The following is a 20,662-nucleotide window of genomic DNA, read 5'->3' as shown; positions in this document are numbered from 1 at the left end:
TGTTTACAATATCCAGCCATGAATTTAGAAATTGTCTTTATTATTCTACGTTGCTGTGTGCAATGCTATTTTGGCCATTTTCTTATGACCCTGGAAAGAGAGTAATTACAATATACTCTATAGGTTTAGGGAAAGTTTTTTTTAAAGAAAATAAAACTGAGTGTTGATTTCAAGTCAGGTTAAATACATTTTCTAGTTAAATATAATGTATTTTCAGTATTTTATTTAATTTGTATTGAAATTCATCATATAGTTTAGTAGAAAAAACAAATGTTTTGAATTTTGAAGAAATTATCAATTAAGTTGTTAATTTAATACTTGCACAGCTGATTAACAGCTTTTCATCATCATTGTAGAAATTGCTGTACGAAACAAATAATGATTTCTTATCATTGAAATATAGTTAAGATTTATTTTAGTTAGGCATAGATATACTGTGTAAAACATTTTGCTAGTGAAACATCTGTTGCTGTCACAATTTGGTATTATAAAGTATTTCCAAATTTTCATAATCTTGGGTAAGCAACCCTTAAATATTATAAAAAGTATTCTAGTTATGATGCAGAGTGCAGAACACTGGTATCTTTAATGCTCCTGTTTTGTAAATTCATCTAATTTTTGAGATAGACAAAATTAAAATTCACAGTTTAAATAGCTGTCAAAACTTCACATATGAAGGAAGGAAAAAACTTTCTTCCATCTGCTATCCAATTTCTAATATAATATCTGCAAATTGATTAATTTTTTCAACTTCTTATCCTGTTTTCAACTTAGCTAAATTTAAATCGATGATGTTGCATGAAACTTTTTTTTTTTTTTTGGTATTAGGGGAACCTTTTTAAAATTCTTAATTAATGAAGGATATTTATATTGATTGTTCTTTGCTTCAATGAAATCGATGTAAGAAAACTTTACGCTTTATGGTTCACCAATTTTTATGAAAAAAGTTTCGTTTTCAACTTGTCTGCTTAATTTTTTTGAGAAAAAAAAAAACTTTTTTACGCCAGTTAGTAAGTGGAGATATTTCTATATCATGATCTGTGGTTGAATAGGTGCGATGCCTTGACAACTTCCTGGCAGCAGCTCTCGAGAAACTAAAAAAAAAAAAAAAAAATCTATCACAAAAAGGGACCAGCACGAAGGGTATAACTTATAGCCACCCTCGGGCAAACCTCTACATGTTGTTGTTTTTTAAATTTCTCATTTAAAATCAATTTGGCACCTTGGCAATTGTAGTTAGCATGGCCGATCATGATACGTAAATATCCCGAGTGAAGTAACATAATTTGTTCTTTGAGATTTACGAAAAATAAGATGGAGCAAAAAAGCTAAATGTAAAAACGATATATGATTAATACAAACCTATAAGTGTAACAAAATTGCTCAATGTTTGTAAATAGGAATCCATAGAATATAGAAAATTTTAAATACTAGATGTATATGCTATAAGGTACCACACTGTAACTTCAAATTGTTTAAAAAATGTTTGACTAGGGCAAAAGTAGAACTTGTATTAGTCAATTATTTTCTTTTATTGAAAATGACAGAGTACTGACAAAATGATGTAACTTGTAAAATAAAGGAAAAATTAATAAATAAATAAAAACGTTGCCTCATTCAGGGCCTTATCTAGAAAAGAACCCTAGACACAGAACTGCTGAGTGCCCCCTGGTTGTTACTTTGAACTAAATTGACTTGTTTAATTATGAAGAGTTTATTAGTTATTTAACGTGAGTAAATTATGATATATAAGTAAATTTAAGGTTATATTTATTTAAAATTTTTTTATTTCTAATAAAAAAATTCTTCAGGAAAAACAAATAGAATAGCTTTGTAACTTTTAGGGAGGGGGGCTTAGGCCTGGGCCTCATGATAAATCAGGCCCTGGCCTCATTCAGCTTCTCGTCTCCCAGTACCACGCGATCAAGGTAGTTCTACGAAAGGCTCTACAGCAGGAAATATGGTGATCATCCATAATGACGAGTTTCCTGGAAAGGGTACAGTAGAGGTCCGGAAAGGCACTAATTTTAAAAAGATTAATTAGTGAATTATAAATTTTACTACTTTTAAAATATTTATTTAATAAAATATAATATATATTTAATAAATTATTTTCAATGCTTCCTATATAGCTGTGTCGTACCTTAAAGAGCATGAAGTTACTTTTAACGTCATACAAAAATATGTATTTTGCTATCACTTATTTTACTAGCCTTAATGTAGAACTTTTCATGTTTAATAAGTGGTTGAACAATATTTTAACAATTATAAATATTATTAAAACTGAGTTTAACAAATAAAGCTGCTTGTAAGTAGTAATTATGTCAGGTGTTGTTTAAATGTTAATCGGAATTGTTAAAAATCGGAATTGTTTGTTGAATGTAGTAGTAAATTGGATATAACAGTACTTCAAGCCATTCAGTGGTGATATTATGTGTGTGATATGATCTAATATAATCCCTCTAGTGCAGGGGTTTCCAAAAGGTGGCCCACAGGCCAAAATCAACCAACAGCTTTACCAATTGGACTTGATGTTCCAGATATTTGGCCCACTATGTTTTGATTATGTCTTAAAATTAACAAAATGAGAAAAACTCACACAATAATAATTAATAACTACGTAATGGCTGATCCTTAAACTAGAGTTTGGAATTGAACCTTTTTAATTGTAATTGTTGCTATAAAAATTTTTGCTAAACTTTTGCAATGAACTCTTGCCATATATCTCGGCTTGTTCTCTAGCAAATAATTATGCTTATTTTAAAAATATAAAATATTAGCTATTAGATTATACAAATAAGTCAAAATCCTTAAAACATATTACCAAGGCTAAACAAGAACACCAAAATGTCTTGGAAAAATGCACAAAATAGTCCTAAAACTGATAAAAATTAGTAGTTTTCTTAGATTTTTTAAAGTTTCTCAATTGAAGGAAAACAGCTGGTTACACAATAACTTATAAGACAGTTTATAAGATATCAACTTTTTGTTAGAGACTTATATGTGTTGATATCTTATAATATACTGTCTAGTGTATAAGATATCAACTTGTTGTTAGATACTTATATGTGTTGATATCTTATATACTGTCTTTATATTTATGAGGCAGTTTATAAGATATCAACGCATATTCTCGATGGCACTACTTCAGGTCCTTCCAGTTTACAATACAAGAGTGCAATCGATGTTACGGTTAGTCTGCCTTTGGTTGAAGCTTACAGAGTGATTAAGTATATTTTAGATTTATTAGGGATAGTTTTGTTACAGAAGTTTGCAAATGGCTGTTATTTCAAGAGCACTATTTTTTATCTATTCACTGGAGCTTAGCTTAGAGTTAGATATTAAGCATTTAGCTGCACTGCATATTAATGCATTTATCAACAATTACTGCTGTTGTATTGTGCTGTTAATGCTTATTTGGCTATTTTAAGAATGAGATAATCTGTCTTTAGTTTTGATAAAAGGATATTATAATACACAATATTTTATTAGTGGTGCTGTAAATCATAGAAACATGGTGCATTTATTTCAAATTGTTTTCGGTTAAGGTTTAGTTGGGTACTACAATATCAAAAGTATCAGTTGCTGTTTAAAAAATTATAGAAAATATATGTTTATGTATAATTATATATAATGTACAATTATGTAATGTATAATTATACAGGGTTATTCATAATTCCGTCCGCATGTAAACGACATTTTTCTTTACTACAACTGGCGTCAGTGGTACATGTTATTGCCATCTACCGGCATCTGCTTAAATTAAAACTTGAATACTTTCGGAATAATATCATATGTTCTTTTTTGCCATATTCGCCTTCATTTTTTTTACTATAACACTTCGAAACCCCGGAGGGAATTATGAATAACCCTGTATATGATTTTGTATATTATAATTTTATGTACAGCCAATTGATTTAATAATTGCTGAAATAATTTGCTGATTATATTTAATACGGAATGTTTTTAGAAGTTTAGATTAATTTGACTTTAGGAAGCTAACTGTATTGTAAAACTTAATATTTAGTTTAATTATTTATTTAAATGATTTTGTTTTTATAAAAAAGAGGTTGAGTTTTCAAAAAAATATGTAAATTCAAGACAAAATATATTTTTTCATAGTTCCAAGAATGATTGTGGTTAAAAATAAATAACTATAAAAAAAAGTAATTATAAAAATAAATTATGTAAGCTTTTCAGCCTTACTATACCTCAATTTTTAAAATTGTACAGTATTTTTTATTTAATTGTGTCTAAATAATTTACTGACTGCAACTTGAATATGAAGATCAGATCCCCTTTTTTAATAGTCCTATGGATCACTGTCCTTGTGCTTTAAACCAGCACCATTTTCTTATGTACATATATATATTTATATAATTTAATTTTAAAAAATCACTATTCTCGAAGTCTATATATTTACAAGTATAATTTTTTAAAATTTTTTACATATTAACACAGATATATTAGTATTGTAAAACTCATAAAATTGTTTAAAATAATAAATTATCACAACATATTTTATGATTAGGATGTAATTAAGTTATTTGTTCCAATATGTATCAATTGATATTTGCAAATTGTCTTTTGTTTGTAATGGTTACAATCTTGATTTAGATAAAAATATCTAAAATCAAGGTTATTTGTATACTACATAAAAATTATCATAGCACTTGTATTAAGTTATTTTATGTTTGGAATTTAATCAACATTATCTTAATAAGAATTTTTCCGTCATGTATAAAGGTCAATATGATATTCAGTTTAAGCGTTTTATATGTTCTCAGCAAGAGCTTTATTATTTTTCTTTTCTACTCACTTTTCTTTTTTATGATAAAATAACTACAACTAATAATCTTCAAAATTGTGATATTGTATATTAGAGTTTTATATTATTTAAAGTAATAACTTATTTTATTTTTAAAAAAAATTGTATTTATATTTATGAAATTTACTTATTAAAAGCATTCTTTTGCTCTACAGGGCTATTTTATCGTGAATAGGTAAAATTGCATTTCTACTCGCAACTATATTATTTTGAGTGTGGTATTATATTTAAAAGTAACTGTGCATGAAAATATTTGTTTAATAAATGTAATATTTTTCTAGATCTTAAGATTAGTTTTTAAGGAATTCAGTAGTTCTAGCAATTAATAACTTGAAATAAAATAGTATTTGAAACTCAATCATATTGTGTGATTAGTCTATTTTTTTATCAAACAGATTAAAATACACACCTGGAATCAATTAGAAATATTGATCAGAAATTAAATATATTTTGTTATCATAGATCAAATAAGCTGCATTAACCTTCATGTCTCAATAGTATAAATTTAGTGATATGTTTTGAATCATGAAATTCAGAACTTATAAAATTTTTCAGGAAAGAAAATTGTAACACAAAAGTTAAAAAAATTCAAAAATTTATAAATATTCTGGGATTTAAACTTCAAGTTAAATATATTGGTTAAAAGTCAAGTTATTAATCTGTTAATTATCCATCATCAAAACATACATTTCACTGAATAAATTAATTTTCAGAATTTTAACTTTTTATCATCAAAAGCAAAATGCATATTTTATGCCCTTTTCTCAGTGTGGTTAAGCATATGTTTTGCCTTTCTTTTATAATTTCAGCTATTTTTTTCTTTTACTCCTTTTAATTTCTTCCAGCGTTCAACTTTATATATCTATAATGAAAAAATAAACGCTAAATCACATTATTTAGGTAATAAATTATTAAAGTTTACAGTTTTACCTCTCATTCGATTTTGTTTATTTTTTTCGATTTTTTACAATTGGAATTCGAGGTGCCTGTAAAATGATTCACTCCTGATTTTTAGTTTTTTTTGTCCTGATTTTTATGTGTATTGTGAACATTCCAATTTCTACCTATACAAGTGGGAATTATTAAATTGTAGATTATAAAAATCGAAAGATTAGGATTTTCGATAAATTTTTTTTTATTTTAATTAATAATGCTAATTAAATTTTTAAAATTGCAAAATCCAGTTATCCAAGTTGTTAATCTTATGAAAAAGAAACTCAGCATTTTTGCTGATCATTTTTTTAATACAACCAATTGTTAGTTAAAAATGGTGTTAAACATTTAACATTTTTGAATTGACAATTTATTTTAACATTTTTGAGAAGCAAATTTTTTTTTCTTGCCCATCAAATAACAGTGAAAACATTGTTTCTAATTTTTAAAACATTTCATCTAATGCAAAATCGGAAGTACTTTTAAATGTTCATTTACTTTAAATAATGGTTTAATTCCTTAGTTTTTTTTATTTTGACTATCTTTGTTTCCAGATTATGATGATTTTTTTTAATCATTTGTTTGATTTTATATTCAATATTCTCTTACATTCGACAAGTGATTTATTGTTGCACTAAAATATCTATTATTATCAATTTTCTTTTAATTTTTTTTATATTGAGGAATTATTTCCAAAGTCATGAGGATATTCAGGTTCCAAGATTTCTGCAAGAATTCAAGTATGCGCAAAATCGGACCGATTTTAGTTGGAAACGTTGAGTTTTGCTTATTTTTTTTTCTGGTTGTGGACAATTAAAGAAATATACTGTACAAAACGAAATTTTCAAAATAGTTGATTACAATGTTTTCTAGTTCTTTATTTCTTCTTAAAAAAATCGTCTAAAATGTATGCATTGTACCATGAAATGTCCTGATCTTTTTGTAAACTACTGTCCTGATTTTTATTTTGAACCACCAGGAAGCCTGCAGTTGGTATTCCAAGGGCAATGACATTTCTATGTCCATTAAACTGCCCGCACTAAATTGTTCATTCAATATAACAACTAAAAAGTAATTTTGTTTAGAAAAAGTTCCAAAGAAATTATTTAAACCATTATTCCCTTTAATATTTCCACAAGACAAATGTAAAACATCTTAAATTCTCTTTAAATGAAAGAAGAATGGCATGACTACCTAGACTCTTGTTCTATTTGGGCTTAATTTAGGGTAAAAAAGTTAGTGAAAGATAGACTTGGATAAATGAAAGAAAATGTTGCATAGTCATTGGGAAATCGACAGGAAGTACCCTAACCACACAATGGGTTAACTATGTAACTTTCTTTTCAAAGGGTTCAATAAATTTATCGACCATACTTATCTTGTTTGATAGTTAAGATGTTGGTTCCCTTGTGTGGTTTATTTTAAAAATAAAACATATGGTCTTCGAACTTATCTTGACGTATGGCAGTGTCGAACAAGCTTATTGTTTTCAATGCATTCATCGCCTAAAAAGTATAATTTTAAAGGGTACTTTTATGTGTATATTAACATCGAAAATAAAGTTGCGTCATTACAAATTTTTCTATTAGTTACGGAATTTTTTTAAATTTCCGTTCCACTGCCCGTCTGTGTTCACATTTCGTCAATTCAGGCATTAACAGGGCAGATTTGTTGGTCACTCTTTCAGGGGCACCCTATTGGGTGGGACAGCGTTGCTCCCACTGTATGGACAGATAGTACAGAGAATGAAAGAACATCCATGCCTTGCCCGGGATTCGAACCCAGAACCTTTCTGATGCAAGGCTAGTTTCTTGACCCCTACACAGTCCGGTGATCCGTTACCAAATTGTTGTATAAGTAAAGCATAGCTTTGTTAAAATTAGCCACGTAATTTCTTGGATGTGAGTTAATATTTATGGTATTTTTTGCATTGATGGTATAAGACCTCACGTTATAAAGTCTGTTTTGCCCTGGATTAGAATTTATATTATATCTAGTGTCAACTGTGTATTATTAATTAAAATATAATACTAAAATTAAATTATAAATTAGTTTTTTGTTATTCTTATGACATCTTATTAGTCTAAACAAAAAAGAATCATACTTTAAAGACAGAAAACATTTCTGTGGTTTAATGAAGTTGACTTAGATGCTTTATTTATTTATTCATTTCAAAAGTTGTCGATTGAACAGAAGGACATGCTCAAGAGTACAAATTACCAAAAAAAGATAGATTTCATAAATTTTGAGTTCGTTAAACTAATATATATTAATATATGTTAACTAAGATAATAAGATCTTAAATCAGTATTTATTTTAGTAGTGAAAAATAAGGTTACAAAAATTTAAATACTTTAAAAATTAGTAATAAAAATACTCTCAAAAAAGAAAATTTCAATTTCCTTTCTGAAGTTTCAGGATTTTTAAAGACACAAGTTTCAGTTAATTAGTTTTAAATTCAATGCAGGTTAGGGTCATGATGTTTAAAACTTATTATTTTTAATAAAAAACAATAATAGCAAATTTTATCTGTTTCATTAGACTCTTTGATTTCACTACATAATGAATGAAAAACAAAACATTTCAATTCAAAAATTTATCTACAAAATAAAAATTTTTAAAGAAAGAATATGTTACTATATTTATCATAACATTAGTCATATTCATGTCACTGTCATACATCGCATTAATCAAAATACATAGTGTTTAAATATATGAAATTGTGACTTCAAATGCAATTATTTATATTTGAACAAATGAAAATTTTTGTAATGAGCTGAAATTATTTCAAAAGAATAAATCAAATATTCTTATTCAGTTTAGAAGTAATTTAGTAATCAGGTTATATTTGAAACAGAGTCTATTAAATAAAAAAAAAATGCATCAAAATCAATTCAAAATTTTCTGACAAGTTTTAATGCCACATATTTTTTCACCCACATAACTAGAATTAATGAAAGAAAGTTTGTTACATGACATGCTCTTAACTTAAATCTGTTTTAACTCTAAGATCTTGCAAAGAATAATTAAAACAATTATGTGAAAATTTTTAACAACAATTTATTATTTACTTAAAATGTAACAAGTAATGTTAATGTTTTTAAATATAAAAATAAAATTATAGAATCAATGCCCATATTAATCAGATCTTCTAACAGTATGTGTTTTAACAGTATAATTTCAAGAAATGAATGCAGTAATTCCCAAAATGTGAACCTTACGGTAGGCCGAAAAGTCATAGGGGTTCCATGAGTTAAGATTTTTTTTTTTTTTTTTTTTTTAAAAAGCACTGATTTTTTAAACTTGTAATAAATTTCTATCCAACCTTATTTAATATTTACGTTAATTTTATGAAATTACTTAAGTAAAAGGCCAATAAAAAAAGAAATGGCAAATTTTAAAAAATAAATATTTTTTCCCAGTAACAAAATATTGAATAAATTACCAAAAGAATATTAATTTACAAATGATTGCATCAGTATTTCTCACGTAAATTTAAAACTCAAAATAAAACATCCAAATTCAAGAATAAAGAATTATTTTTCTATATTAACTATTCTCACAGTTTATAACAGTTCTTTTTCAAAAACCATAATTCAGCTTATTTTATTCAATTTGATTTATCCATAAGTCAGAAACTACCAGAATAAATACCGTTTCGCTTTTGAATTCAACTGTGCAACATAAAACCTAATTTTAAAACTGTTATTGATAAAGCTATGAAAAAATTTCAAATATCACATTAAATATTTCAGAATTAATTTGTAGCTTTTTTTCTTCGTTTGGTTAGCATATTCACACATGTTAATGAACTATATTTATAAGTCAGAATTCCGCCAAAAGAAGTTTGTTCGTTTAGGGTTCCGTAGCTGAAAAAAAATCGGGAACCTGCAGTAATGTATACCAAAAACTTTGATTTCATTCAAAATATGCGAACATTTTCCTTTCTTTTCATTCTAATAGAACTATAATTTAAATAATATTTTGTCAGCTCAATTAAAAAGATCAACTACTGAAAAATAACAAATCAGTAAACACTTTATTAACACTAACATTAAGCATAAAATAACAAAATTTATAAATAATTTATAATTAAAATAAAATATTATATTCTTCAGAAATTATAGAGTTTTGAAGGATACACTGGTATTCTGGAGTTGCGGATATCTAAAATTAAGTTTTAACTTTTATATAAATAACCAAGTAACGCCGTGGTCTATATATTTTTTTAGTGCAGCGCAACATTAAAAAATATTTTTAATATTTTTTAAATTTCTAATCATTTGCCACATTTTTTGGAGAAAAAAAATTAACAGACATTAATATTAAATTAATTTTTTAACTCAACAATTTAGCAACATAGAGAGAGTGTTCGAGATAAGGATTAACAATACATTTTGTTGATAAGCAATTGCAGATTGAAATGACTTAATTTTTGGAGGGGATTCTTCTCATCACATTCTTTGCATGAATAAATATTTTCTATAATTTCCTAGACTTATTTTAATAACTTCTGAAAATATTATATCAATTACTTTTCCATTGAATATGTTTCAAAGCGATTTCATCCTTTTTTGGACATAAAAGTTACAGAACCAACTTTTAAAGTCTTTGTTTGGACTGCTTTTTAACCGTCAGGATTTTTTTAATTGAATTCCATACTTTTAAATCCTATTCCTTTAACATATTTCTTGGATTGTGGATAAAACAAGATTAAAAGTTACAGAACCAACTTTTAAAATCGTTGTTTAGAATGTTTTTTAATTGTCAGCATTTTTTTAATTGAATTCCATATTTTTAAATCCTGTTCTTTTAACATATTTCTTGGATTGCAGATAAAACAAGATTAAAAGTTACAGAACCAACTTTTGAAGTTTTTGTTTGGAATGCTTTTCAATCGTTTTCTTAACGAATTTCACTTCCTTAAACCTCGTTCCTTTAACAAATTTCTTGGTTTCGGTTGTGGATAAAATAAAATTAAAAGTTCAGAACCACCTTTTAAAGTCTTTGTTTGGAATGCTTTTTAATCGTCAAAATTTTCTTAATAACTCTAAACTCTTAAACCTTGTTCTTTCAACAAATTTCTTTGTTCTAGAGGTAGTTAGAAACAAAGGACAATTAAAAGAACAAGGTTTAAGAACATCAAAGATATTTAAGATTGACAGAATTGAAATCATTGAAGATTTTAAAAGTTGATTGTAAAATTTTTACATCCGATTGCAGAAGTGTATTATTGCTAATAAAACACTATTATTACTAACAGAAGTGTATTATTGCTAATAGAAGTGTATTATTGCTAATAGAAGTGTATTATTGCTACTTGGAAACATATTAAACAAGTACGTAATTCACATATTTTCAGATCAGTCCTTAAAATTAATAGCTGCATCTTGCAGTAATGCCCAATATTTACTTCAAAACATTTCCTTCTGAATTCAACTAAATACCTTGCTTGAATACAACTAAAAATTTTACTATTCATTTACACAAAGCTTCCCATTCTTTACAACACATTATTAAAACATTCTAAAACTCTCAAAACATGCTCTCTGGCAAAGAACCAGTCTCAACAACAGTGAAAACTTTAAAAACAATGAGTAAATGCACCGGTAAGTTTCTATAACCGTGAAGTTAACAGGAATAATACAAAATATGCAATGTTTAAGGCACTATCATGTTTTGTTCATGCTCTTTATGAAGATGAAAATGATATTTTAAGGTTTTATGATTAGATAGTTTCAGGAGACATCAAAACAAACATCGTCACTACGTAGACTGTGCCTTGGAAAGTTACTGTTGTACGCTGGGGGAGATATTGGAGACACTGACTGATCTGAAATGAAGATTGGCAACATTTCAACTACAGCTTAACAGCATTTAGGTGTAGTATAAATTAAAAACTAATAGCAAAATAAGAATGATAATAAAAGTTAAAAATTACAACAATACATAAAAACCAAATAAATACAAACATCATAGCAAAACTACAACACAGATGTGTGCCTTTTTAGACTTGTGTAATGGAATTTACCTTAGGAAGTGTAGTAAATAATATATAAAGCGTTGTTGGTACAAATATTTGTTTTTGGTGAAATTTATTAGGCAAAAAAATGAAATGCATGCACATCTCAATAAATAACTATGTAAACCAACAGGACTATTTTTTAATAAATGAATATTACTAGGATGATTAGGATTAACAAGATAGGACAACATGTACAATGTTTTTGTTGAAAAAATAATGAGTAGCAGATGAATTGTAACTCTAATTTAGCTACAATAAACCTGTTTATTCAATTAGTCTATTAGAAATATTTCACAGTAACTCTATATGCATAACAAATGTATAACATGTCACAAAAAATGAACAGGGATGAGAGTAGTCAGAAAGTAAAAGAGAGGAAATCCAAGGAATATATATATATATATATATATAAACAAAAATTTGATAAAAAAGTGTGATTTTTAAACTTGTAAAACATGTGATTATAAATCCCGATATGAGGCTTTTAAATCACGTGAATTTGAAACTCTACATCAAATTTAAAAAATGCGAAAATACAAATCATGATGCGTAATTTTTAGATCACGATGTATAATTTTTAAATCGCTCGATATTACAACCGCAAAAACGAATCACGGCATTGGATTTTAAGCTCGCGTGAATACGAATTGCTACATAGGGTTTTAAAAACTTGTAAATACAAATCGCGATATTGGTTTTTAAATCTCGTAAATAAGAATCGCAATGTACAATATTTAAATCGCTTGAATAAGAATCGCAACGTTCAACTTTTACATCAGGTAAATACGAAAATCGATGTTTGATATTAAATTCGCGATTTTAAAAATGCATAAATACAAAACACGATATTGGATTTTTAAATCTCGTAAATAAGAATCATAATGTACAATATTTAAATCGCCTGAATAAGAATCGCAATGCGCAACTTTTAAATCAGGTAAATACGAAAATCGATGATTGATATTAAAATCGCGTGAATAAAAATCGAGTTATTTTCAGAGTCTGGTTTTGGGATTTCTAAAAGGCTTGTTTGTATTGCTTTTGTTTAGACATAATAAATAAAAATTTACAAGATTAATTGAATGAGTAAATAAATATATTCACCGCAAATCCACCTCTATTTTTTTTGTTTGTTTTCACACCAGAATACAAGAAGTTGCGACGTCTAAATTACGAAAATACGAGCTATCCCGCCGACGGATAAAAAATACGGAAAATCTTATTTTCTGTGCGTGAAATCGGAGAAAATAGCTAAGATAAGTAAAAATGCAGAAGGGTTAGCAGCTAGGACGTAGTTTGAATTTTCTGTTTATCTTTGAAAATCGTACATAAATATAATTATTTTACTTCTGAATTTTAAAAAAACTGAATTTAAAAAAAAAGCGGGATATTTATGAAAAAAAAAACGAAACTTTTAGAGAACTTTTAAAATGGTTGAAATTCGAGAGACAAAAAAAATCTCATCCCTGTATAAAGGTCAACCAGTTTCATCCCAAGGAAATGATTTTTAGAGAAACTTCAGAGGGAGGAATAAAGACTTCAATAATTTCGCTCCGTGGAAAATTTAATTCTTCATAAAATAAAATATTTTAACTTGTGCAAAAAAAAAAAATTTCAGCAGAAATTAGCGGGAAAAATGGAAAAATCTGAAGAAAAAAAAAAAGCGGAAATCCGCGAATCCGCGGAAGAATCTCATCCCTGAATGAAGCATAATTAAGCATTGAATATGCATGGTTAATTAAGGTGTAATGTATATATTTCCAACATTGCGCTGAGAGAGAGAACAATGAAGTAATAATTACAGAACTAGAAAATAAATATCTAATTTATTTTAGTTTTTGTTTGACAAGCTACTTACAAGAGAGTAATTTGTAGAGAAGTTTTCCTGCTAAGTAGTGTTTCTACGTTAAAACACTAATTGAAAATCAGTTAGTTATGCAGAAAAGCAAAAACATATAAAATATTTGAAAAATTTATTATAAACAGCATGAAAAAAAATGGACAAATAATTTACTAATAAAGTATACTGGGTAATACAAAATCTGTTGGTTACACAATATCACAAAAATGAAATACTGATTTGAAGAACTGATTGGAAAGCATGCAGGGCTGGATTACCCATTAGGGCAGACTAGGCCTGGGGCTCTCAATAATTAGGGGCCCCCTTAAAAAAAATGTAATTTTTAAAAAAAAAAATAAAAAAAAATTTTTGAAAAAAAATTAAGAAAAACAACGATTTAAAAAAAAAATCAATTTGGAAGATATATTAATAAAATAAGATAATTTTTTTTACATAATGTATTACATAATTTAATCTAAGGTCCCCCAAAATTTGAATGGCCTAGGGCCGCTTAATCCGGCCCTGAAAGCATGTCACATTAAAAACTATCTAATCAAAGTATGAAATTGATTTAGACAAATTTAACGATAAAAACTTTAAAATAATAAGTCAAAATGAAAAAGCACTAAAACCAAATTTGTGTCATGTAAACAATTTAAATAAATAGTTAGAAAATAAAAACAAGCAAAACGAAATTTTAACAAACATATCTTTATCTATCTTATCTAACATACATATCTTTAAAATTTTGATTTGCTTGTTTTTGGTTTCTAAATTTTTATTTAAACAAAAAACTATCTTTCATATTAGTTAAAACCACAATTAAAGCAACCTTAAAATATTAAAAAAAAAAAAGATGCTTACTCTGAATATAATTTTCTGCTTCTAGTTTAGAAGAAAAATGTTTAAAATCACTCAATCCACTACCTACTATGGCCTCTTGAACTTCAGGCTGTTAACAAAACATTACATTAATACACTTTAGAATTATCACATTTATTTTAAATTGAACCAATAAACAAAAACAGAGTAAATTATTAAAATATAGAAATAAGTATTCAGTTTATAGCATAAAAACTCCCTAATTTCTTTGCTAATAGTAAATATTTTCAGAAATGAGTTGCTAAAACTCATTTCATTAAATGTGAAAAGGTTATGGTGTCCCGGCCACTATATCTAAAACTTCCTAATTCACCCTGGACTGTAATGTACACTTTTTTCTACTGTGATTAGAGGTCCTTGATTCGAATCTTGCTGGCAGCCAACAAACATCTCTCTCACACGCTCTCCTCTACATTGGTGACTACGGACGCTCAAACACGCAACATAATTATTTCACTCTTCCACAGAGGGAAGCATGACGTCACATTGCTTTGTTTTACAGTTTGTCTCAATTCAACAAAAAATCGTTAATTGGTTAACAAGGTCCAAACTACACTGGGATGACGACTTTGCTCAAGGTCACATGACCTCTCAGTCTTGTGAAAAAGCCCACAGTTGGCAGCGAGTCAGACTTCTCACTCACTGTAAAAGGAGTGTGCCACTATATATAAAATTTCTTAATTCATCCTTGGGGTGAATAGCCTTTTCTATTGTGGTTAGAGCTATGCCAAGACAATATGTAAATCATTGCAGATTTTGTTGGTCAGTTTCCAACAACATTTCTATTTTACAAAATGCAAGATTTAAAGCAATGCTTGTAACATATATAAATAAGCAATAGGGGCAAATAAACATGGGTAACAATAATAGTGATTGAAATGAGTGAGTACCAATTATATCACTCTGTATAGTTTTTTGAATCATTAAATATTTAGTTTGAATATTTTATAAAAGCTTGTAAAAAAGTATAATATTTCTGATTCTTAAAAAAAACAAACAATAAAATACAATGTTATTAAAAATCGTAAGCAAATGAAAAAGTGTGTTGAAAGCTTTCAAGTTATTAAATATTGTAAAGATAATAATTTTATAAACTCACCTTAAAATGCATAAATATTATATTTATATTCACAGCTTTAAAATCACTGAACAATGTCTTCATGACCTGAAAGAAAGTTTAAACAAATGATTTATATTCAAGTGATATAATAATCCCATATATATCCCCCCTTAAAATTACATACCATGACCATAGTATAATCGGCTGTAGTGATATTTTCACCATCAATGAGTACAAAATAAGAAGAGCTAGAGTCTGCTTTGTCTAAAAAAATAAAACCAGACTTGCAGCAAAATGACATTTAATGATTATTCAACTTGTAATAAAATGACAGGATAAATTTTTTTTTTGATAAAATAAACTAAAGTTAAAAATTGAGACTGCATTTTTTCAACAAAATCGTAACGTTTTTCGTACTGAATTTTTGCTTAGTTTTTGTTTATTTTTTTTTCCAAAAATTCTCTACAACATTATTAATTTATTATCATTGTACAGTAGAACTCAGATTTAAAGTCACTCGTGAATAACTATTTCTTTCCGTTCACTTCCTATATCAATAATGTAACAAAAAATCCCAGTATTTAGCAGCAGAAATACTACTTCCCCGAAATACCAATGCCCTGTGTCCACCTGGAAAAAAGTTTAAAAGGACTGTATTTATAATGGTTTTAGAAAAGGTAGTTTTACATCAGTGAGGACATAGAAAACATGTAGCATATCAGTACAGAGGTTGATATTGATTTAGTGGAGTACAGTAGAGTCTCGATTGTTCCAGTTTCCCATAAATCTAATCTAAAGGAAAAAATCAGTCTTGCTTCCAAACAATGAGTAACGCATCCACAACACGTGGAACAATCACTACTACAACACGTGGAACTATTGGTTTTAAGACAATTACTATGACTGAATGTTGAAAAACAAGTTTGTGTGTTAAATACTAAGACATGTGAAAAGTGTGTTTAAACAAAAAGCATTAGACAATTAACCTTATGCAGTAAAAACGCAAACTTATGTTAGTAGTTTGAATAGCTAAAATATAAGAAAGCATATCACAGAAATTATTTCTTACATGTATTTGAACTAAAATATTTACCTGGAATAGATTTAATTATTTTTGTTTGCAGTGTTTCAGCAGATGGAAACAAAATAGTTCTGTCTGGTTTCACATATAAATAATAACGACCAAGTTCAGTCTAGAAAAAGTTAACATAATATAATAAAAATTTCTGAAAAATTCCTAATAAGGCAAGATTAAAATTATACTAATTAATAAATTAAATTAATTAATAAAGCAGAGTGTGAACATGCTAAATTCATAAAATCAATAATTTTATCAATGAAAATCTAATAATCTTTATAACAAAATCTGAAATTTTGTCTATAAGAAACATATTTCCAATATTGTGTATTCTTTCACTAATATCACTTCTAAATAGAGATAAAATTATGACTAATTGTAGTTTAAAAAAAATCTAAAAAATAATATCATTTTGTAAAAGTACCCTTACCATTCTCTCCTGTATTAAAATCTTTGGTTTGGCTTCTTGAAGCAAAAGTAAGCACATTGAAAAAGCAATGCCAATAAGTATACCATACTAAAAAAAATAAATAAATAAAAACATTATTTGTTATTGAAAAATGATTTATTTATTATTACATTATAACTATAATTTCCTGTGTATTATCTGCAGTAATGTATAATCTGTAACCAAAACATTCAGCTTCACACTGAGAAATTTCAGAATGGATAAATTCACAATTCATTGTATAATTCGGGGATTATACAATGATTTGTTCTTTTCTGCGAGACTGGTTGGTCCCTTACATTTTTATGACTGCTGAATGTGGATAGAAAATTTGTGATGTCTGATAGTACAGAAATAATTTTGGCAGATTATTCACAGTAAACTTTGGCAGATTATTTACATGAACAGTTTGACAGATTATTCACAGTTACAGGACTCATGTTTTTAACAGATAATCTGCTGATTATACACAAGAAATTACAGTACAGTACAGTACATTTGTTGCTTAACAAATTTTCCAACTCCACTTTAACAATCTTCGTAGCAAGCAATGTTTCATCAGAAATAGTTTTTCCGTTAATAGATTTGTTAGCAATGAACATTTCCAACTTATTTCATAGCAAAAGTGGCACAATCTATTTTCTATTAACCGTATATTTCCAAACATAAGCCGAGAATTTAGACAATTTTCAAAAGCTTAAGTCTGCTTATAATTGCATCCCTTAACTTGAAAATTTCATAAAGACATCGCCACAAAATAAACTTCTCTTATTGTCAAGCACTAGCGATAATCAGTAAATATTATGAAACATATATACAAAACACAAAAATACATAAAATAATAATTGAAAACAGAATGCTTAAATAAAAAAAATAAAAACTGAAAAAGAAACAAAAAAGGACAATTTGAAAGAAATACTATTATTTTTTTAACTTCTTATTAAGAATTTGGAAGGTACAAGCTTCTTTCCAAGCAAAGCATGCCTTAATTTTTTTATGTCAGTTTATATACGAGTTTTAAATTTTCAATGAATTTCCAAACATTGATGGGCTTATATTCGGAAATATACTGTATTAATAATCTAAAAACAGGAATTCTATCTGTTGATACTAGTTACCAACCAAATGAACTCTTTTTTTTTCTTTAAACATTCATTAGGAAAATTCTTTATTATGGTGATACATCCCCAGAAATTTAATTAGATGAGAGCTTGATAGATTTAATCACTGATTTCATTTAGTAGTTTATTAAGAAAAAAATAAGTTTTATTATTTTAATTCTCACTTTAAAATGTGAAACTTGGTTACTAACTACAGAAACTTTTTTATTACAGTTGATACAATAAATAGAGGCAGGAGGTCAACAGGGAGAAATCAATTGATTTCTGTCAGTTGATTTCTACTCATTTAAAACTAAAGCTATTTTGTTTCACATTATTTATGTCTTCTGCATCAACGAATTTCGAGTTATTAACCTGTAAAGAATTTGTATTTCATTGAATAACACAGAGAAAAAATATATTTGTTGTACATAAATGCAAATAGTCTGAAAATAGTCCTTAACTGAAAATTAAGATTTATAAATTAGAGAAAAATTTAAAACAGATTTTACCTCCAGTCCCAAGACGAATGATAGGAAGAAAGTAGCACAAAAAGGAATGAGATCCCATTCTAGAATAAGAAACATTTTAATTTATAAAAATAACTCATTAAGAAAAATTTCATCAAGAAACAGTTAAGATGCAGGTTGATTTAAAAGTAACAGGCATCTGAATCTTCGTTACTAGGAAATTACTGGATAAAATTTTACCTATATATAACAAATATGCATTTCTAATCACTAAAATTAAATTTTCGGTATTAAATAAAATATTTAAACTCTTTTTTGAAAGGAAAGAGCTAACGTGTTTGATTTAAATATTTTCTTAAAACTAATAAAACCGTTTTTTTCCTTTCATTAAAAAAAAAAACCTCCACAATACTCCCTGAATTTTTTTTTATGAATGCAAAAAATTTACATACATCTTTTTGATCACAATAGAACTTTTACACTGTCTCAGAAATTATCTCAAAAGTTTAGTTTTTCACCGTTTTAGGTTTCCAGCAACACTGCTCAACCTACATAATTATGTGTTTTTAAATGCTACAAGAAAAATGGTACCCCTAATGCTATAGAATTGGTTTTTGAAGTGTGGATCAAATCATGTTAATAAACTGACTTCACCCTCAACTATTCTGTTTAAGTTAGGTTTCCTTGTTTATCTTTTTTTTTTTTTGATAATCTCATAGCACATCTCCTGATGGTACATGGGGAAAGAAATCTAGCTTCTATACACATATAATGTAAACTGGTACCCCAAGGGTTGGGTCAGTCACTATGTATAAAGGAAGAAACAACATTTAGGGGTGCACCAGCAGAAGTACTATTTATTTAGATATTTCTTACAGCTCCATACAATACTTAACGCATTGGAGGAAGGTGAGAGACAAAACAGGTGCTTCAATCCTACAAAAAATTAAAATCCTCTCACGATTGCGTGAAGTNACAACATTTAGGGGTGCACCAGCAGAAGCTGTTCTTTAAAAGATGAGTTTACATCCACCTATCCCTCTATCCACTGATGTGGGTTGGGCAGAAGATAAATTTTCTCTTTTAATTTATGGTTAGTCTGTTGCTACATTTCTACACTTTATTTAAACAGTGCAGTACTACTTATTTAGATATTTCTTTCAGACTTCAGTTACATCATCCATGTTGATAATATCTGATAGCGCATTTTTAGATAGAACAAAAGAATAAAATGGTGATTAGCAAGAGGCAGCAAACCTAACCAACAACAACTGTTTCAGGTTACTTACCTCTTGATCGGGGCTTTCCAATCGGACATTGGGCCGGGACCGCAATTAACAACACCAGTCAAATGGAGGGCCGCAACTTTATCAAAATCTTACATAGGACTCTTTTATGTTTGAAAGAACATTAAATATTACTGCCAGATTTTTATCAAGTTGTACAAAACAAAAGTATTGAATTACAAATTAAAATAAGAAGTAGATTTTTAAAAATATTTAATTGTACATTAAAAAATTCTGGCTACAATAACTTTAATGTGCACCTATGTATTAAACAATTAATGTGCAACAGATATCAAATTGTTAAGATATAAAACTTAAAAGTATTTAAAACTCATGCAGATTTTTTACGAAAATTGTCAGCAAAAAAGATGACAACAAATATATTTTGGTCGAGGGTGACAAAAAACAGGCTTTGCGGGTCAACAGTTGGTAACCACTGCTTTTGACTGTCACTTTGCTTCTCACAAACACGTGAGGAATTTTGTACATATGACGCTCTGCTAAATCTGAGTATGTTGCTCTCCCTATAAGGTACCATGCATTACCGTATATTCCGGCGTATAACGCGCACTTTTAATACAAAAAAAAACACATTGGAATGTACGGGTGCGCGGTATACGCCGAATATAAAAAATTATAGATTAAAAAAAATATTTAAATATAGAAAAATACTTTTATTTTAAAGAAATAACATACCTTTACCTATATACTT

At 27.5% G+C, this 20,662-nt stretch overlaps 1 protein-coding gene across 4 annotated transcripts in view; it reads right to left on the bottom strand.

Annotated features, from left to right (window-relative positions):
- Positions 1-11,213: 11,213 nt before the first annotated feature.
- Positions 11,214-20,662, bottom strand: part of LOC107443482 (sodium-independent sulfate anion transporter) — a 54,438-nt gene continuing 44,989 nt past the window's right edge. For all 4 annotated transcript variants that reach the window (XM_043042981.2, XM_043042984.2, XM_071184067.1 and 1 more), the window contains 7 exons: positions 18,707-18,765; positions 17,077-17,163; positions 16,662-16,761; positions 15,753-15,832; positions 15,608-15,673; positions 14,491-14,578; positions 11,214-11,594 (listed from right to left, as the gene is read on the bottom strand). In XM_043042981.2, coding sequence (XP_042898915.1) covers positions 11,500-11,594; positions 14,491-14,578; positions 15,608-15,673; positions 15,753-15,832; positions 16,662-16,761; positions 17,077-17,163; positions 18,707-18,765 — 575 coding nt within the window. In that variant the 3' untranslated portion in view covers positions 11,214-11,499. The remainder of the gene's footprint in view (positions 11,595-14,490; positions 14,579-15,607; positions 15,674-15,752; positions 15,833-16,661; positions 16,762-17,076; positions 17,164-18,706; positions 18,766-20,662) is intronic.

Source organism: Parasteatoda tepidariorum, chromosome 8 (genome assembly GCF_043381705.1).
Source record: "Parasteatoda tepidariorum isolate YZ-2023 chromosome 8, CAS_Ptep_4.0, whole genome shotgun sequence".
Lineage (NCBI taxonomy): Eukaryota > Metazoa > Arthropoda > Arachnida > Araneae > Theridiidae > Parasteatoda > Parasteatoda tepidariorum.
Note: the sequence above shows the minus strand (reverse complement) of the source record. Positions and strands in the feature narration are given on the sequence as shown.